Raw genomic sequence first — 20,846 nt, forward strand, 5'->3', positions numbered from 1 at the left:
TGGATGAGATGAAGAAGAAGGAACAATAAGGTGGGAGAAAGTAAGGGATGGATAGAAAAGGCAAGTGAGATAGGGAGAAGGAGCAGTATAAAAGAGAGTGTATACAACAATGATGAAGGAAAAAGAGATTAATAAACTTGACAAGTGATAAAAGGATGAGGGGGGAGTTATCATAAATTTACTTCATAATATTAGCAAAACCATAAAAACATAGTCATAGCAATTATTAGAGTGTAGTTTCTTTTATGAAAATTCAACGTCACTAGCAAGTGACAATCACGAGAAAATATTGTAACACATACATATGTTGTGATTAAAAATTAGTCTTAAACTTGTCTAACTATAATCAAGGTACTTAAATTCAGTCGAGAAAATACATTGATAAATTGGCGAACCACAAATCTTAATGCGTGATAAAAGTAAAAAAATCACTCGAGAACAACACCGATAACAAGCTTAGTCGAGAATATACATTGATAACTTGGGGAACCGCGCGCGATGCGCGCGCGGGTCCACAACTAGTGTGGAGAAGTAATGGAGGTGGTGGTAGAAGATCGAGAATGTTTTTATGGTTGTGTGTTATTGCGTAGAAAATACATTCCTTTTCATTTCTTTAAGAATATTAAGATGATTAAGATTAGGCATATGTCTTAGTTCCTTTTGTCACCCTTTTTACTTCTTCTACTTCTCATACGTATTATATTATTTGTCCAAAAAAAAAAAAAAAAAAAAAATTCTCATATATTAGCTGTCTTTTTATATATTGCATAAACAGATATAAATTTTGTAAATTTGATGATCTAATAGTTGGTGGGAACCTCTTCAAACCGCTAAAATCCAGTCCCATAAACGTAAGCCTTTTCAATTTAAATTGAAAGGAAAATTGAATAGTTAAACCAAACGTGGTTTAAAAAAAAAAATAAATAAATAAAAAAAAAAGGTTAACCAAACGTTTACTCACTTTCATCTACCAATTGGGGTTTGTATTTCTTTACTTATACAACTTCACATACCATTTTCAATTCTATTACCTTCTTTATTACTGTCTGATTCTCCCTTCATTTATATGTATGTTTTTTTTTTTTTTTTTTTTTTGAATTTGTTAGAATACTTATATTTATTATTTTCTGGGTTTATTTTAGTTTATTTTATTTTTATTTTTTTTTATGATTAATTTGTGAATGTTGAATTGCAGCTGGAGTGGAGAAAAGGGAAATTGAACCCATTTGTTGGGAATTTGAAGGGAAGATTAAAGTTAAAGCAGATGCCTGTCAATCTGATTGATAATGATGGATTTCCCAGAGTTGTTTTGACTGAACCCATGGGATCATCTGCTGAGGTTTGATCTCTATTTCTTTCTACTTTATTATAAATTTCGTTTCTTGTTTTTCTCTGTTAAATTCATGTTTTTATTTATTTAATTTTCTTGGGTTTTGTTTTTATACAAGTAGAATTACTGGGTTTTCGTTCATTTTGCAAAAGATGTAAACTTTATTTTGGTTTTTATTTTTTGAGAAAGAAATGGGTTCAAGGGTTTCTAATTGATTGCAAAGCAAAGCAGAAGTAAGAATTATTCGAGTTGACATTAAAATCACGATTTTTGAAGTTTTCTGATCAAATGGGATTTTCAGTCAAAATTTAGGTAATAAACTTGTATGTGATCTGTGACAGTTCTAATTTGGGGGAAGGATGAAGGGAATTTTTTTTTTAATTCTTATTTAATCTGTGAGATATTTGATTCGGGTAATCGGGTGATGAATGAATAACTTTGTTTATATTATGTGACCTTAATTATGGTGAATATCCCTTTTTTTCTTGTAAAAAATAAAATAAAATTATGATGAATATGATTGATATTGTAGCTGCTTTAGAAGATGAAGGATTAAAGGAAAGTCATACTCAGAAGTTAGTTTTGTTTCCAATTAAGGACTATAATTTCTTTTTAAGGAGAAGGGCATGCATAATAATGTGAAAAATATTGTTGCAATTCAGTTCATAATTCTGTTACATTGAAGACTAACTTCTGATCAATTATCTTCCAAAAACAAAAAAAACAAAAAAAAATTATCTGCCAAAAGTTGCATTCTCAGTTCGAGAATTTGAATTTCCTTCCGTTTTTAATTGACTGCTTGATAATCAAGCAATTGTTTATTGTAATATTTTCTTATCAGAATCTAAGTGACTACAGGACATAGCTGTATTGTATGGAGAAAACTATTTTTTTAGTGTAGCATAAAACAAAAATTATAAGCTAATTTCATATGGTCATGGACATCATGTCATCGAGGAAGAAAATTACATGTGTTGCAGGTACTACTTTATGGTGGGCAGGTTGTTTCTTGGAAAAATGAACGGAGAGAAGATTTGCTTTTCATGAGCAGCAAGGTAAGGGAGGAATTTTTGTATTCATAGTAATTTAGATGCTAAAACATTTGGGACCCAGATACTTATAAATTAAGTTGTAAAGGATATATTGTTTAAGATACTGCTAAAACATTTGGGAGAACAATCCCGGATATTTACAAATTAAGTTGTGAAGGATACATGGTTTAAGATAATTAGTTTATTGCTTACGTCTTAATTGTTCTATCTTAAAGTATGCATTGAGATTTTAATCATAGATTCGGAAGTGTTGTATTGCTTTCTTAAAAAAAAATTGGTAGCCTATTAGGTTGACATGAGAATAATGAGTTACGAACACTAACATTGGAAAAGTTATGCTTTTGGAATTTTCCTTCTGGCTATATTTGAGAGAAAGGAACGACTGAACTAGTGGACAAAGAATAGGAAGGGATCTATTCTAACCTTAAAATATGCAAAGGTAACCAAACATCTTTTTCCCTTTCTGTTGCCCTTTAAAAGATGAATGAGGATGAGTATAACTTTCATCTTTTGAACAGGAACGCTATTTTTTTCATGGTCTTCTTAATCACCACTTATTGGCTTGAGGATTCCATTCTTTGTCACTATCATCTTAATGCTACAAATAATGCCCAAATTCCCTATAAATACCAAAAGGGTAGTTTAGTCAACAGGAATATTTCTAATATTTTAATTCACGGCTGGTTTGAAAACGCCTTATCTAAGCTCTTTGGTGAATCAGCTGAATGCCATTTACATTGGAGAAGATAAAATAACCGGTGCTTATGAGAAAGATATAATGCATTTTGCATGAATCTAATTGAACTATGTAGAATTAGCAGGATGCAAATTCATCACTAGTTCTTGAAAATCTTATTGCTATTCCATCTTCAATAGCATCTTAAAATTATTAACTTTTGGTATTTGGGATGTGCTTGTACTTTTTATTATTAGATTTTGGAATAAATTCCTATTAATCATTTACAAAAGTTTCAACACCCTATAGATTAGTTATTGTAGGGAATATTTCAAACATTACCTTTACCTTGAACCCCACTGTGATCATACACTAAAGTACGGTGGCGTCCAAAGGGAAAGAAGATAGAGCAAAAAAGTCGCCAACAAGTTTTAGGAACTTGTAAACCGTTCACAGGGTGAACGTTACACCCCTTAACGATCCAAGAGATCGTTACCTAAAATAGATCTGAAACCATCACCGGTAGTTTGGGGATGAAGGTACAAATCCAACTTAAAATAGATTGAACCTGCACTAATAATATGCCTCTACTTTATTCTGATCGTATTCATGTGCGCTTTCTGACTAACATGCAATCAATAGGATTAACCTAAACCTGTTTATCTATATTGGTTGAATATTAATGCACAAATAAAACTATTATTGGTGATCACTTGAATTATAATCATATTAACCCTAAACAAGATTATTAATTATCTTATTAAGCGTGATTATAAGTACAAGATTCCCTTTAAACATGCATAAAAGGTGGATCAAGCAATAAAAATAAAATATAATCAAGCAACATAATAATAATCATAATCATAATAATCATGATAATAATTAAAACAATAATCATCATAACAGTTATAATAATCATAATCATAATAATCATGTTAAAGCATAATAATAATAGTAAGATCCTAGGCATGATACTAATAAGATTAATAACAAACCCTAGCATGTTAATAAACAATAAAAATCAAAGGTTTAACCCTAACATGATACTAACAATCATAAATATTAGGAAGAGAAATAGGAAGTATCATAACAATCATACTTGATTTAAGGAATTTATTCTTTACCCTAAACATGATATTAGGAAGCAATAAAATATCCTAACATGATACTATGAATCAAAATAACAATCTAAACATTATTTCTATATCATAATATCAATAAATCAATTAAAGCACTTACTTGGATGCCTCGTATCTCTTTCTAATAACAAAATACACGCGTTAGTAACTTCAAGGAAAATAATAAAAAATAATTAAATTAAATAATTGAAAAGGAGATTTAGGACCAAACCCTCAGAAATTAAAACCTTTCACGTCTAGGGCAAAGGCAACTTCGAATAATGCTAGGTGTATCTAGGTCTTGTGAATGCGGAATTTTGTAAGAAAGGTAGGTTTAGAATAGAGGGAGAGAAGCTTTAGCTTAGAGAGAGTTGATGATTGTAGATTGTAGGTGAATCAAAACGGAGTTTTAGGAGGCTATTTATAGAGAAAATTGGCCAAAAAGATAGAAAATCAAACCAGAGTTCTGACGCGAAAAAACAAGGTTAGCGCCAGACGCTGACATTAGCGCTAGGCGCTAACGCTAGCGCCACGTTTGGCGCTAATTAAATTTCTGACGCGTTTTCTAAAATCAGATAAAAATTAACCGTACAGGAGGATAAAATCGTATTTTCCTCAAAAACATTCTTTTATTCTGATTAAAACTCTAAAAATAAAGTCAACAAAAGTCAATTTGAATTAGGAATGAAAAGAATCTTCTAGAAGAATCTAGAAGACTAAAACCATTCCTAATTGCATTAGGAATGATAAATCCATATTAGGCCCTCCTCTAGATCATTGGGCCGCATATAAGGCTCAAACCGGGCCCAGTTTATTAATTTGGCCATAACTTCCTCAATATTCATCGGAATTGGGCTTATAATATATCGTTAGAAAGCTCTTTTCAAGCCATATCCAACTACACTACTATTGGACCCATATCATGGACCAACCAAACTGGATTGGCTGTTTTCTTAAAATAGGCTTTAAAAAACAGAGAGAAGAGAAAAGAAATTAAAACTATCCGTAACACTAGACTTTCTGCACTTTCACTTTATTCGATTATGATTCGACGTGAAAGGTACTCATCACCGGGTTTGGTTTTGGGGAGACACAAATGGGTGTCTACAGAAGCCCCCACTTTGACTGAGTTTTGAGAAACGCAAGTTTCGAAAACAAAAGTCAAAGTAGCGATAGGGACGGAGAATGATTCAGAACATTCCGCGATCCTAAATCATTCTTGTAACGCCGATACCTGCAAACTAGTGTTAGTTAAACAGATAAAAGAGTTAAGAAACCTGTATCTTGCATCGTCGAGCACACGTCTTTGAAGTAACCGATCTGCTGCTGTTGCATTGCTGTTGTATTTGTCGTGATAACCTTCCACAATCTAGGGAACGCCATCTTGCTGCTTGTTTTGACGATCACAATCTAGGGAACGCCGTCGATCAATGTTGCTACATCTCGAGCCTTTTCTTGAATCATAGTGACAACCTTTCCAATCATAGCAAAAGTCGTCGAAGACCGCCTCATCACGAACCGCTCTTCTCAAATCTCGGTGACAACCTCCACAATCTTAGCGAATGCCGTCGAAGACCGCCCATCTCGTGCTATCTTCTCAAATCTTGGTGACAACCTCCACAATCTTAGCGAATGCCGTCTAAGACCGCCCATCTCGTGCTATCTTCTCAAATCTTGGTGACAACCTCCACAATCTTAGCGAATGTTGTCGAAGACCGCCTATCTCGTGCTATCTTCTCAAATCTCAGTGACAACCTCCACAATCTTAGCGAATGTCGTCGAAAACCGTCCAGCTTGTGCTATCTTCTCAAATCTCGGTGACAACCTCCACAATCTTAGCGAATGTCGTCGAAAAAATAACCTCTCTTGAAGTCATCCTCAGTTGTTGCGATAATATTCCGAAGGAAACTACCGAAAACCGACGCTTGTCGATCTTTAAAGCTCGCTTGAACTTTGCTTTAGCTAGTGTGTCGGCACTTCTGCTGCTTGTAAACCAGTGCGTCGGTACTTTGAATTGTGAACCTGTATGTCGGTGCTGTGAACCATTACGTCGGTGCCTTTGTGATGAGCCAATGTTTAGGCGCTTTAAGCTAAGTGAGACGATGCGCTTTAAGCTAAGGAACATCACTTTTTTGCGGTCGTAATCAAATCGACTACTCAATCATGTCGAATTGCTTATAGGGGCCAACTAGCGTACCAAGGAACCCGAAATTGTTGTTCTGAGAGGCTTCAAGCTTTGTCGCTGCTCAAATATCTCTGGCGCCGCGATTTTGCCTGTCGCCAGACGCTGGGATCTAGCGCCAAGCGCTGAAATCTATTGCCAGACGCTGGATGTTGTTGTCGGAGTCGGGTCTTCCCTATTCTGCTTTTTCTGCCGCTGGTGCTCGGTTTCGCTCCGAACTTTGAGCTTGGTTGTTTCCTTTCAACCAAATCCGGTCAAGTCTTTTGTAAATTAAAGCTCTTCACCTCTAATTTACTGATGAATGTAACTCCTCTTATCTTGGAGGAATTTCTTGTGTCATATTCGTGGTTTTTTCGAAAAAAATCCGGGAATGTCCTCGCATGCTGGATTGCACCTGCATTTATATTTTTGACTATAGGACTTTGCTTATCTTTCTTTAGGGTTAACCTAAGACTTAATGTTGTTTGACTCATTGACTTGACATGACTCAAGGTATAAACTTGACTTAATGATGACTCACTCGAGGTGAATTGACACGTGTGACTCATGACCCGTGTGTGCATTGTTTTGTGATCGTGCGACTCAAAAACGCAGAAAAGCAAAAATTTTCCATCATTTTTGTGGAGAGTACCGACTTTCTCCGGAAAAAGAAAGACGCGAAAAAAGAATCGAAGTTTTCGAATGCATGTTGAATGAGCTTAGTCAAATGTTGTTTGATACTATCTCTCAAGGTTCAAGGATTAATTCATCCTAGGCTATCTCAATTATTGACTCAATGATGAAAGTATTTGGGTAACTTAGGCACGGAGGCTAAGCACTTCGTACTTTGTGATGCAATGATGATTGATGTTGATATGACAAGGCATGCTTCAGCGTTGTATTAAGATTTCATGACAAAGGGTTCCTACGGGAAGTATATTTGGTCATGTATTTGTGCAGTGTGTGATAGTGACACTAAAGTTAGGCCGCAAGAGTTAAGTGTGTGGAAAGATATTATTTTTATAAGAGTCAAATGATGGTGACTCTTAGGCTAGGTAAGCTAATGATGTAGGGATCAAGCCCCCAAGTCTAGCTCTAAATGAATAGGGATGAACACAGGGAATCCCTTCATATGATCACGGTGTAAGTGTGTGAATGTGAATATGAATGCATTTTTATTACGGCCGCACCTCGATGTGAGGTTGCTTACGTATCCGTTAGGAATCAGGCCGAACGTAGCTCTAGCCAAACCTCGCACAAGTGTGTGTATACCTCAAAAAGGTCTTTTGAAGGGTTGTAACGTGGTTAGGCTAAAGGCTTGAAGAAAAAGGGGATAAAGGCTCAAGACCCTAGATAAGCCCCCAAGGTGTGCAACCTTGATTTTGAATCTTTATATTTTTATGCATGAGTTTCTACTCTTTTAAGGTTTCTTTTTTATTTTGTTTTAGCATTTTATTTTTATAAGTGTAGGCAATCCCGATCATGCGGTCTATCACTCACTTGGCATTCATGTTTCTCAGGCACGGTACTGAGCACTCGATAAGAGACGTGTTCATATCGAAGACATTTTCATATCAAAGACATTGGAACACTTGCCTTTTTGTACACTTTTATTATTTTGTTTTATTGCTTATTTATTTATTTTGATCTTTTGAAATCACTCAAGCTTTTTTTTTAAAAATTGCATAAGTTGCACACTACCCCATCCCAAGGTTAGGTTGATGTAGGTTGAAGAATGAAAGGTCTATCGTTAGACTAGGCTCAAAGTGGTTTATCAAAAAAGGGTTGCATATTTGAAAGGTGAAAGGCAATATGATGTGGCTACAAGGGGTGCCTTAAATCATTGGTATACTTTGTGCTTAGTTTGACATGGATTTTTTTATTTTTATTTTTTTTTAATTTTTTATTTGCTTTGCAATGCAATGATCATATGCAAGGAAATAAATGCTCATTTTATTAAAAGAAAAAAGGAAAAAATCCTACAAAATAAATCTAAGGAAAGTGAAAAGTGCCTATGCTAGACTTTATTGGGGAAAGGTTTGAAAAAAGAAGAAGAATGCATGAAATCTTGGTGAGAAGCTTGCCTTGTGCATTTGTTTCATCATTACCCTCATTTTTTTTGTTTGTCAATCACATGACTGAAACTCGATTCAACATGCATGGATGGTAGAAGGTAGGAAGAATGAAGGTTGTGATATGGAGAAAGCATGTAGAGAATGGAAAGATGATGTAGATGGAGAAATATGGAAGAATTAGGAATAGAATGCACCCCCAACTCAAATGACGGAAAGAACGACTCATGCATGAACCTAAGACATGGTCATGGTGACATATACACAAAGTGTGTGCTAAGACTAGTGAGTGTAGGTAACATGTTAAGACTCGTGTCATGACCATGTGGCTAGACTATGTGACTAGACTCGAACAAAGACTAAGTTAAGACCTCACGTATATGCATTAAACTGGACAGGTTGTAATATTTTAGTCATAACTTTTGATCTGTGACTCTCATTGGGATGAAACCAACTCTAGATTAAAGATAAAACTCGGGGCTACAGATCCATAGGCTGTACGACTCGTAGTTCTAACTAGAACTCCGACTATGACCAAAACAAGTTGATATTTGTGCAGTATACGGGAATAAAAATCCGGGTTGACTTAAAGAAACTATGACTCGACTTAAGGCATATTTATTAGATCAAATTAATTAATTAATTAATTAATTAAGCAAAGTCCTTTAGTCATTAATTAGTTTATTAAGACTTATTTACAAGCACAAGTCAAACTAAACGGTTAGTTTACTCACATAATAAGTATGCACAACAAATAATGCACAATTAGTCAAGTAGGCACAGTATGATGCAATGAGTTTGCAACCTAACCATGACTCTAGTTCTCTAAAGTTCGGGATATGGGTTTGGTCAAAGAGGGTCCATGGTTAATTGTCCGGATGCACCGCGTGGAAGCCTAACCGTGAAGGGTTGGCGCGAGTGGATGGGACACCGCGAGTTTAGAAAAATTCGCTTCCATGGTTTGGTGAATTCAACATTCTCGAATGTACCCTTTGTTGCACAGAGCGTTCAATCAGGATGATGAAGCATGAACTCCAAGAGGGTTATGTCCATATGTAGAACGCATATGGGTTTCAGAAAAGTGAGAAAAACTCAATCGGGAAGTAGGATCGAGCAAACAGTGCTAAAAACTGGTCGAAATTAGAACGCATATTTCTGGCTCGGTATTGGAAGAACTTGGCGCTAGCAAACAGAGGCTAGCGCCACTTTTTGGCTTTAGCGTAGAGGCTGTCGTCTGGCGCTAAAGTCAAAATACTGGCGCTAATCTTTGTTCGCTGACGCTAGTTCCTACATGCCTCAACAGCTTTATGTGCTCGATAAAATTTTCCAGTTTCACGCAGTGTTATTTCGATCCTAGTTGTGAAAGATATTCCTCAAATTTCCTACGTGTAAAAAATCCTATGTTTTAACTCATTACGGATGGTCTTTCTAATGGGATCTTTTTTATGCATATGACAATAATGTTAATCAAAATTACGCACATGAAATACTTAGAACTTTTCGAGCCTCATCCACTCATTCTAAATCATTGCCGAAATAAATTTCAGGAATTAAAATAGAAATCCTCCCCATTAGAGTCGCCAAAAAAACCTGTAAGTAATATTTCAAGCAATGTTACAAGGTACACGATTCGATTCGAAACGTGGTACGGAAACGGATACGCAACACGCTACCCGTGATGAATCCGGTACGATTGGGTACGAAATAAATAAAATAATAAAATATATGGGTGATTTTTATTAATAAGGTATTGATTTGGAAAATAATATAAAATATAGTTGTATCTTAGGAATTTATGTGGGTTGGTTAAGAAAATAGAGTACATAATATATATAATATAAAGCCCAAAGATTTAAGCCCATTTGGAATATAACCCTAGCCGCCACCCTATGTAGTACAAATAAATAAATAATAAATACTCCAATAAAAACAGCATTATAAACTTACTGGCTTAATAGTACTACCGGAGAAAGGAGAAGAGAGATAAAAAACTACTCCTAATTCCTAAGATATATAAAACCAGAAGAGAGAGAAAATGCATTGGAAATATCGCAAAAAACCATTGAACCCATTCAGTCGCCTAGTTGCTACCAGAGACGCCTCCTTCAGCGAACCAGGTCGTGAACCCTAGCGACTCAAATCGCGTTTGTTCCGCGTTCCGATACGCGCGACTCAGTTCGCGGTTCGTGGCTATGTACCGCGAACCTTGTAACGCTGATTTCAAGCATTACCCCTAGCTTGAACCTCACTGTGATTATACGCTAAAGTACAGTTGCGTCTAAAGGGAAAGAAGATAGAGCAAAAGAGTCGCCAACAAGTTTTAGGAACTTGTAAACGGTTACAGGGTGAAGGTTACACCCATTAACGATCCAAGAGATCGTTAACTAAATAAGTCTGGAATTATGACCGGTAGTTCGGGGATGAAGGTACAAATCCAACCTAAAATAGATTGATTCTGCCCTAATAATAGGCCTCTACTTTATTCTGATCGTATTCATGTGCGCTTTCTGACTAACATGCAATCAATAGGATTAACCTAAACCTGTTTATCTATGTTGGTTGAATATTAATGCACAAATAAAACTATTATTGGTGATCACTTGAATTATAATCATATTAACCCTAAACAAGATTATTAATTATCTTATTAAGCGTGATTACAAGTACAAGATTCCCTTTAAACATGCATAAAAGGCGTGATCAAGCAATAAAAATAAAATATAATCAAGCAACATAATAATAATCATAATCATAATAATCATGATAATAATTAAAACAATAATCATCATAACAATTATAATAATCATAATCATAATAATCATGTTAAAGCATAATAATAATAGTAAGATCCTAGGCATGATACTAACAAGATTAATAACAAACCCTAGCATGTCACTAAACAATAAAAATCAATGGTTTAACCCTAACATGATACTAACAATCATAAATATTAGGAAGAGAAATAGGAAGTATCATAACAATCATACTTGATTTAATGAACTTATTCTTTACGCTAAACATGATACTAGGAAGCAATAAAATATCCTAACATGATACTAGGAATCAAAATAACAATCTAAGCATGATTTCTATATCATAATATCAAAAAATCAGTTAAATCACTTACTTGGATGCCTCGTATCTCTTTCTAATAAAAAAATACACGCGTTAGTAACTTCAAGGAAAATAATAAACAATAATTAAATTAAATAATTGAAAGAGAGATTTGGGACCAAACCCTCAGAAATTAAAACCTTTCACGTCTAGGGCGAAGGCAACTTCGAATAATGCTAGTTGTATCTAGGTCTTGTGAATGCGGAATTTTGTAAGAAAGGTAGGTTTAGAAAAGAGAAAGAGAGAAGCTTTAGCTTAGAGAGAGTTGATGATTGTAGATTGTAGGTGAATCAAAACGGAGTTTTTAGGAGGCTATTTATAGAGAAAATTGGCCAAAAAGATAGAAAATCGAACCAGAGCTCTGAAAGCGTCAGGCGCCAAGCTTAGCGCCAGGCGCTAATGGCTGGCGTTTGGCGCTAATTAAATTTCTGACGCGTTTTCTAAAATCAGATAAAAATTAACCATTAACCGTACAGGAGGATAAAATCGTATTTTCTTCAAAAACATTCTTTTATTCTGATTAAAACTCTAAAAATAAAGTCAACAAAAGTCAATTTGAATTAGGAATGAAAAGAACCTTCTAGAAGAATCTAGAAGACTAAAACCATTCCTAATTGCATTAGGAATGATAAATCCATATTAGGCCCTCCTCTAGATCATTGGGCCGCATATAAGGCTCAAACCGGGCCCAGTTTAGTAATTTGGCCATAACTTCCTCAATATTCATTGGAATTGGGTTTATAATGTATTGTTGAAAAGCTCTTTTCAAGCCCTATCCAACTACACTACTATTGGACCCATATCATGGACCAACCAAACTGGATTGATTGTTTTCTTAAAATAGGCTTTCAAAAACAGAGAGAAGAGAAAAAAAAATTAAAACTATCCGTAACACTAGACTTTCTGCACTTTCACTTCATTCGATTATGATTCGACGTGAAAGGTAATCATCACCGGGTTTGGTTTTGGGGAGACACAAATGGGTGTCTACAGTTATAGATATCCAACTTTTACCAAATTAAGCATGGCCTAGCCTAACCTAAGCTAGCAACTATTATTTCTCTGAATCACTTTTTGATGGATGACTACAAGGAAATGATGCTTGACAGGCAATCTGGAAGCCACCGAAAGCTGTTCGAGGAGGGATTCCTATTTGCTTTCCACAGGTTAGCTTGAGACCAAGGAATCAAAATATCACTGCTTTCATACGTTTTGAAAATCTGCATTCTTATCAGCTTTACTTGTTTTAGTTTGGAAATTTTGGCTCACTTGAGCGACATGGATTGGCAAGGAACAGGATGTGGTCACTGGATAGCTCTCCTGCACCACTGTCTCCTGCAACCAATAATTCGACTGTGGATCTTATATTAAAGTCCACTGAAGATGATTTAAAGACATGGTCTCAGAGGTCTGCCTTTTATTGTAGTTTCACCATTTCAGGTATAAGACCGCATGTATACTAATCATTTCTTGTTTTCATTCAGCTTTGAATTGAGGCTTCGAGTTTCTATTAGCTCTGGAAAGCTCACTTTGATTCCTCGTGTGAGAAATACGGATAACAAAAGCTTCTCATTTATGTTCGCCCTGCGTAATTACTTGTCTGTGTCAGATATAAGGTTTGCTATAGATACCCTTTAATTGTGTTCTATATCAAAACTATCTCACTCTTGGCAAAACTCATTCCTAGACATTTTAAATTGTGTGTTATGATGGAACTGATGCTTTTGTCACTTCTGTCAACTTTTGTTGCTGCTTTGGTGGTTTTCTAGCTTTACAAGCAGTGTGATTACCTTAATAATTCGGCTGATTACATGATTCATTATAATTTGCAGTGAAGTGCGCATTGAAGGCTTGGAGACTTTAGATTACCTTGATAATTTGATGAATAAAGAGAGGTACACAGAGCAGGCAGATGCAATCACTTTTGATGGTGAGGTACTTAATTAATCACTTTTGTCACAAAAGTTTTGTTTACCAATTGGAGGTTATCCTGTATTAATGGCATTTGAGCATTTTAGTAGGATTATAGGAGTTACTGTAATTTCAATCATAAATGGCTGCTCTATTGTAGGTTGATCGTGTATATCTGAGAACACCATTTAAGATTGCTATTATAGATCATGAGAAGAAGCGCACCTTTGTGTTGCGTAAAGACGGCATGCCTGATGCAGGTAATGTATATGTTTCAAAATTACAGTTTTCAAGAACTCTACAAAAATTATCCTTATTCATATCTTTCTTTTATTTTTTTTTAAAGAAGCCCTAAAGAACACTAATTTTTATTGATTTAAGCCGTACGGCATTTACAAATGACAATTAACGACGTCTTAAAAAAAATGACAATTAACGACAAAAACAAAAACTTTAACAAAATCAAACAAGAATTACCCGGGAAGGACTATGAATTGAATTAAATATTTTGCAAAAGACAACTCATTGTATGTTACTCCCTCCGTCCCCGATTGATAGTCACTTATGAAGAAAAATCACGGGAATTAAGGAGAATTAAAGAAAGTCCATTGAAAAAGTAAAATTACATTGGGTATGCAAAAAGTAGAGAGAGAAAGTAATTAAAGTACATGGGAAATGTCACGGATCCACCTGGTCAAGGTGGTCGGACAAATCACATCCCCATTAAGGCCTATACACGAAGAAGGCAAGTCAACCAAGCAGGAAGAAAGACAACACCAGCAGCAAACACTTCAAGGGACTATGGAAGTTCCAATTAACAAGAAGACAAACGTAATTAAGAAGAAGAGAAGGAAGGAAAGCAGCTTAGTTTCTTTGTGTCACTTTATGTTTTTTCCTAGTTTAGCTAAGTATCACATGTAAGCTCCAAGGTCCTCTATGACCATCTTAGTATAAGATAAGTTAGGAGTGTCTAGAGAAGGTATCCAGAAATTAAGTGAAAACATTGGTGAGAGTTGTAGCCTCAAGCTACTAAGGAGAGTGATAGCCTCAAGTTATCAATTGTACCCTTCTCTATCGTAATCAATCAAGTTTAAGCCGTCCTTCTCTTTAATTCATTGCAATTTCCTAGTATTTCTCTTTTGCCGTAGCTAGTTCATTAAAGGAAAGTTAAATTTGCATGGGAAAGTTAAGTTTGCACAAATGTTTTTGCAAATGTTAAGAGAATTTTGGTAAAAAAAATAATATTAATGGTACTTGAAAAAAGCAAATGTGACTAACATTTTGAGTCACTAAAAATGGCAAAAGTGACTATCATTCGGGGACGGAGGGAGTATTTAACAAAAAAATTATTATATAAACTAAGGGGCTAAGGATTGGGTCTTAGGGCAAGGAAATACTTGAAATTCAAGAAAACTAAAACTGAACAGTTCCAGGTTTTGAAGTTCTGAGGTTAAGCACCAATGCAATTGTTTCTTGCATTACATAATTTGAGATATAAATAACAAATAGCTAGCATGGGGAAAGGAAGTTTTCTCTTATGTCCAATGATTATTAATGCCATTCACTTTGGGGTTACTCTCAATTTTTGTTGATCATAACTTGGTACTCCGTATTTGTGCTAAATTGAACAGTTGAATCTCTTCTTTCTTTCTATTTGCGCTTATTTTTTGTTTTGTTTTTTTTTTTTTCAGCTGTGCTTTTGTTAATTTTGTATACTAAACCCCCCGCCGTCTTTTTTTTCCTTTCTTTCCGAGTCTTAATTTAGTGAGGTCAAAATAACAAAATCTGCTCGTAGATGACAGTGCACAGCCTGTGATCTCTGCATGTTTTAAATTCAGAATCTATTACATATCATTTTTAAAATATACTGTCGAGGCATTTACAGAATCCTTAATCTTATTGTACAGCTGTTTGGAATCCCTGGGACAAGAAAGCAAAGGCTATTCCCGACTTGGGAGATGAGGGCTACAAATCCATGCTCTGTGTAGATTCAGCTGCGGTTGAATCAAACATAGTCTTAAAACCTTCAGAAGAGTGGAAGGGATATCAAGAACTCTCAACTGTATCTTCAAGTTACTGCAGTGGCCAGCTTGACCCCCGTAGAGTTCTTTACGGATTTACTTGACTTCATCCTCGTATAAAATTGTTCTTAATATATTATGATTTCTGCTCTGTTTTCCTGATAGAAGACCATGCAGATATATTTTGTTAACAGTATTATATTTTGGCAGAACATATGAGGACATTTTTTTGTGGACTATATGTATTACTATGAATCTATAAAATGCTATTATGACCTTGAACTGACTGATGCTAGGCTTGATCTGTTAATTTTTTCTGCTGGAACAAGTCAAGCTATCAGGCGAAAAAGCGCGGCTTAAATAACCGTGACTGAAGCAGAAGATGGTTACATGTTTTTTATAGCCCAGTGAATTTTCTAAGTGTTTTGTGTGTAAATTCCCTCAACTTCAGTTAAAAGTTTAATCAATCCTCTGTTAGATGAAGTTCATGTCCTTCGGCGAACGCGAACGCAAATGCATCAGCAAAGAAGCTACTTGAACTTAAAGATGGAATCTGAACAAGACGATTTTGTTGTGGTGATTGCTAAACTTAATATATATTTCTTGTTATCTCTTACAGCAAGTGAAGAAATTGTAAAAGAGAGATTTAACGAGGGTTCTTTTTCTTCTAATTGGAAGTGAATAACCCTGAATTCAAAGGGTTTTAACTCGAACAAGTTGTAAACACCAAAATAGTCTTCAAAATAATGTCTATCGATGAAATGTACGCCACACTGCCGAATTTGGGCTGAGTTATCTAAGGGGCAAAGATTGCATTAATAAAATTTTGTTCTGAGCCAAAGCCATTTTGTTCAATCTTACAAGCAGTTCAAGAGAATGTCTCAGCATCTAGCAACTAGAGACGAGAATGGCTCTAGCAGGGGCAACGTCGTCATTTTGCAGTTAGTAAGGGTAAAAAAGTAATTTAGCTATTTGCAAAGGTGTCACGTGTGGGAAAACCCGTTTTCTGTTTTTCAACCTCCCTTTCTCTCTCACTAACATCCTTCTCCCTTCTCTCTCATTAACTTCCTTGTTCATCTTCCCATAAAGAATTTAAAATACATAACTTCCCTCTCTTTGTACTCCCTCTCTACCTGTCACTGAATTTCGCGTTCTTCTCGCGTCGCTTCTGGGTCTCCGGTTGTTTGTGATTGTTCGTTCGTTGTTTGGTGGTGGTTGTTCAGGCATCAACATTGTTCTCCTGCTAGTACAGGTAAGAAATTTGGGAAACCCTTGAATTTTGAAAATGTATACTGTTTGTTTGTTTTGGGTGGAGAAATTTTAAAATTTGAATGCATTGTACTAAATTTATTGCTAATTTGGGTAATTCTGTTGTAAATGATTTGTTAGTTTGGAGTTATGTCTGCGAATACAAGGAAAATTAATGGAATTTATGTCTAATTTTCCCATCAATGGAATTTATGTTGTACAATTGTGAAACAAAGCTGAGTTTATGATGTGCGGAACACCATGAAATTTGTTTTACTACTAGCGTTGATGTATTTTGGCTGGTGTGGTGTCCTAAATATCGTAATTCAGGTTTCATGTTGAAGTAACTAATTGATGTGTGGAAAACTATGAAATTTATTTTGACTAGGTTTTTAAAGCATCTGAAAGTTCAATTGTTTTGAAAGTTCAATTGATTTGAATAGCAGATTGTTGGTTCAAAGTCGAATGATGTTGGTATTTGGAATCTTAAGTAGTTTTGCACTTGTTAATTTGTTATTTGGAATCTTAAGTAGTTTTGCACTTTGTAGACACCCATTTGTGTCTCCCCAAAACCAAATCCAGTGATGAATACCTTTCGCGTCGAATCATAATCGAATGAAGTGAAAGTGTGGAAAGTCTAATGTTGTGGTTAGTTTTTATTTAAAATCTTTGTTTCTGTTTTCGAAAACCTGTTCTATTTTATGAAAATAGCCAATCCAGTTTAGTTTGGTCCATGACATGGTTCCAATAATGGTGTAGTTGGATTGGGCTCGAAAAGAGCTTTCCAACGATATATTATAAGTCCAATTCTAATGAATAATGAGGAAGTGATGGCCAAAATACTAAACTGGGCCTGGTTTAGTTCTTATATGCGGCCCAATGATCTAGAGGAGGGCCTATTATGAATAATCATTCCTAATGCAATTAGGATTGATTATAGTCTTCTAGATACTTCTAGAAGGTTCTTTTAAATCCTAATGGGATTAGGATTGATAATTATGTTTTATGAGTTTTATTTGGAATAAAAGAAGTGTTTTAAATGAAATTACGATTTTACCCTTCGTATGGACTTTACGACTTGATTTTATCAAAAGTACTCTCCGCGTTGAAAACGCGTGGAAAACCTTCTGCATCGCCAAATGACAGGTTTGTCACCTGGCGACAAAGCCTGTCGCCTGGCAACAATTTCGTCGCCTGGCGACAAGCACTACTACAAAATTAGCCAAAGAGACCATATCAAAACGGCCTAAGAGACTACCTTAGGGGTGGTCTCTAGCTCCAGGTCTCTTTGGCCTAAGAGACCACTTCATCAAAAGTGGTCTCTTGTTTTAGAAACTAAGACCACTCATTTAAGATAGGCGGTCTCAATTTTTAAAAATCTGAGATCAGTTATTTAAAATAGGTGGTCTCACTTTTTCAAAAACTGAGACTACCTATTTCAAATAGGTGGTCTCACTTTTTCAAAAATTGAGACCACCTATTTCAAATAAATGGTCTCTTTCTTCTTTTTTTTTTTTAAAAAATAAAAATTATTTGTATTTTAATATATTCTCGTATATGATTTCAATAAAAAAAAATAAAATTCATTAATACGAAAATTATATACGTAGTTTATACAAAACCAATCCCAAAAACTCATTAATACGAAGTATTTGAGTACAATCAATATTCTTTCCAAATTTACACAAAACTCATACTCCGTACTAAAAAAAAAACTAATTAACTCTATAACCAAGGCCTGCTAATATCTTGTGTAGCAACCTCACGCCAACTAAATAATTCAACAAGCAAAATCATAGATCTTCACTTTGTATCCTGAAAATTTTTCAAAGAGATTAAAAATTAGCACACAATTATTAAAAAATATATATACACAAACTCTGATTTTTATTCCTTTTCAAACTCTGATTTGTTTCTATTGATTCCGGACTATTTTCTTATAAATAGGGTCCCTGGACCTATGTTTTCCAATAACTAGAATTCTCTCTCTCTCTAAGCTAAATCTTAGTCTCTCTCTCCCTCTTTCTAGCCTAGCCTTTTACAAACACAATTCCTTATACATTAGCACTGGACACACCTAGCCAAGTTCGAAGTTGCCTACGCCCTAGACGTGAAAGGTTTGATATTTCTGAGGGTTTGGTCCCAATTATTTAATTTAATTGTTTATTTATTATTTTCCTTGAAGTTACTAATGCGTGTATTTTGTTATTAGAAAGAGGTATGAGGCATCCAAGTAAGTAATTTAATTTTTTTTAATTGATATTTTGATATAGAAATCATGTTTAGGTTATAATTTTGATTCCTAGTATCATGTTAGGATGTTTTCTTAATATCATGTTTAGGATAATGAATACGCTTCTTAAATCAATTATGATTTTTTAATGCTTCCTATTTTCTTTCTAAATAAGCATGTTAGTATCATGTTAGGGCTAAAGCTTCAATCTTTAATGTTTAGTGACATGCTAGGGTTTGTTATTAATCTGGTTAGTATCATGCCTAGGATCTTGCTATTATTATGCTTTATTTTTAACATGAACATGATTATTTTAATTACTGTGATTATTATGTTGCTTGATGCTTATTATCGTTATTGCTTGATCACGCCTTTTATGCATGTTTAAAGGGAATTTGTACTTGTAATCACGCTTAATAAGATAATTAATAATCTTGTTTAGGGTTAATATGATTATAATTCAAGTGATCACCAATAATAGTTTTATTTGTGCATTAATAATCAACCAACATAGATAAACAGGTTTAGGTTAATCCTATTGATTGCATGTTAGTCAGAAAGCGCACATGAATACGATCAGAATAAAGTAGAGGCATATTATTAAGGCACGTTCTTTTTCTTTTAGATTGGATTTGTACCTTCATCCCTGAACTTCCAGTCTTGGTTCCAGACCTATTGGAGTTAACGATCTCCTGGATCGTTAAGGGGTGTAACCTTCACCCTGTGAACGGTTTACAAGTTCCTAAAACTTGTTGGCGACTCTTTTGCTTTAGCTTCCTTCCATTTGGACGCCACCATACTTAAGTGTATGATCACAGTGGGGTTCAAGTTTGGGGTAATGCTTGAAATATTCTCTACAGTTTTTGGGGACTCAACTGGGGAGGATTTCTATTTTAATTACTAAAATTTATTTTGGCAATTATTTAGAATGAGTGGACAAGACTCGAAAAGTTCTAAGTATTTCATGTGCGTAATTTTGATTAACATTATTGTCATATGCATAAAAATGGTTCTCATTGGAAAGACCATCAGTAATGAGTAAAAAACATAGGATTTTTACACGTAGGAAATTTGAGAAATATCTTTCACAACTAGAATCGAAATAATACTGCGAAAACTGGAAAATTCTAAGAACACAGAAAGCTGCTGAGGCATGTAGGAACTAGCGTCTAGAAAACATCGTTCGTCGCCTGAAAAATGGCCTCGCCGCCTGGCAACAATTTTGTCGTCTGGCGGCGAAGTTATTTCTCTAGCGACAGACTCTGTTGTCTGGCGCCGTGTTCTTCCAATACCGAGCCAGAAATCTACCTTCTTGTTTTGACTAGTTCTAGCACTGTTGGCTCGATTCTATTTCCTGATTGAGTTTTTCTCTCTTTTCTGAAACCCATATGTGTTCTACAAATGGACATAACCCTCTGGGAATACATGCTCCATCTACCCGATTGAACACTCTGAGCAACAAAGGGTATTTCTAAGAATGTTGAATTCACCAAACCATGGAAGCGAGTTTAACTCTCTGGGTCCCATCCACACGCGCCAACCCTTCCAAAGGTAAGGCTTGCGCGCGGTGAATCCTGACTCATAACCATGGACCCTCTTTGGCCAACCCATATCCTGAATTTTAGAGAACTGGAGCCATGGTTAGGTTGCAAACTCATTGCATCATATTATGCCTACTTGACTACTTGTGCATTATTTGCTGTGCATACTCTATGTGTTTTTCCTAACCGTTTGTTTGACTTGTGATTAAGTCTAAATAAACTAATTAATGACTAAAAGGATTTTGCCTAATTAATTAATTAATTAATTACTTTGAGTAATTAAAAGCTAATAAATCAATGAAACTGACTTAGTACGACTTTAGGCCAGTCCCTGTAGAGTAAAAATACTTAAAGCAGTCCCAGATTAAT

The 20,846-nt window shown here is 35.1% G+C and overlaps 1 protein-coding gene across 1 annotated transcript; it reads left to right on the plus strand.

Annotated features, from left to right (window-relative positions):
- The first annotated feature begins 838 nt into the window (after positions 1-838).
- On the plus strand, positions 839-15,737 carry LOC145556067 (putative glucose-6-phosphate 1-epimerase). The gene is made up of 9 exons (XM_081617744.1): positions 839-979; positions 1,196-1,339; positions 2,311-2,385; positions 12,633-12,689; positions 12,774-12,931; positions 13,008-13,139; positions 13,356-13,458; positions 13,595-13,694; positions 15,342-15,737. The coding sequence occupies exons 2-9, from the start codon at positions 1,265-1,267 to the stop codon at positions 15,557-15,559; spliced, it is 918 nt and encodes a 305-aa protein (XP_081473870.1). The 5' UTR covers positions 839-979; positions 1,196-1,264; the 3' UTR covers positions 15,560-15,737.
- The last annotated feature ends 5,109 nt before the right edge of the window (positions 15,738-20,846 follow it).

The sequence above is a fragment of the Chenopodium album genome, chromosome 1 (genome assembly GCF_948465745.1).
Source record: "Chenopodium album chromosome 1, dcCheAlbu1.1, whole genome shotgun sequence".
NCBI classification, from domain to species: Eukaryota; Viridiplantae; Streptophyta; class Magnoliopsida; order Caryophyllales; family Amaranthaceae; genus Chenopodium; species Chenopodium album.

Excerpts from the sequence above, each read along its gene's own strand:
- LOC145556067 (XM_081617744.1), top strand. The coding sequence starts at position 1,265 with ATGCCTGTCAATCTGATTGATAATGATGGATTTCCCAGAGTTGTTTTG. Across the intron at positions 12,690-12,773 it reads TTCCTATTTGCTTTCCACAG|TTTGGAAATTTTGGCTCACT; the intron begins GTTAGCTTGAGA and ends TACTTGTTTTAG. Across the intron at positions 13,140-13,355 it reads TTGTCTGTGTCAGATATAAG|TGAAGTGCGCATTGAAGGCT; the intron begins GTTTGCTATAGA and ends TATAATTTGCAG.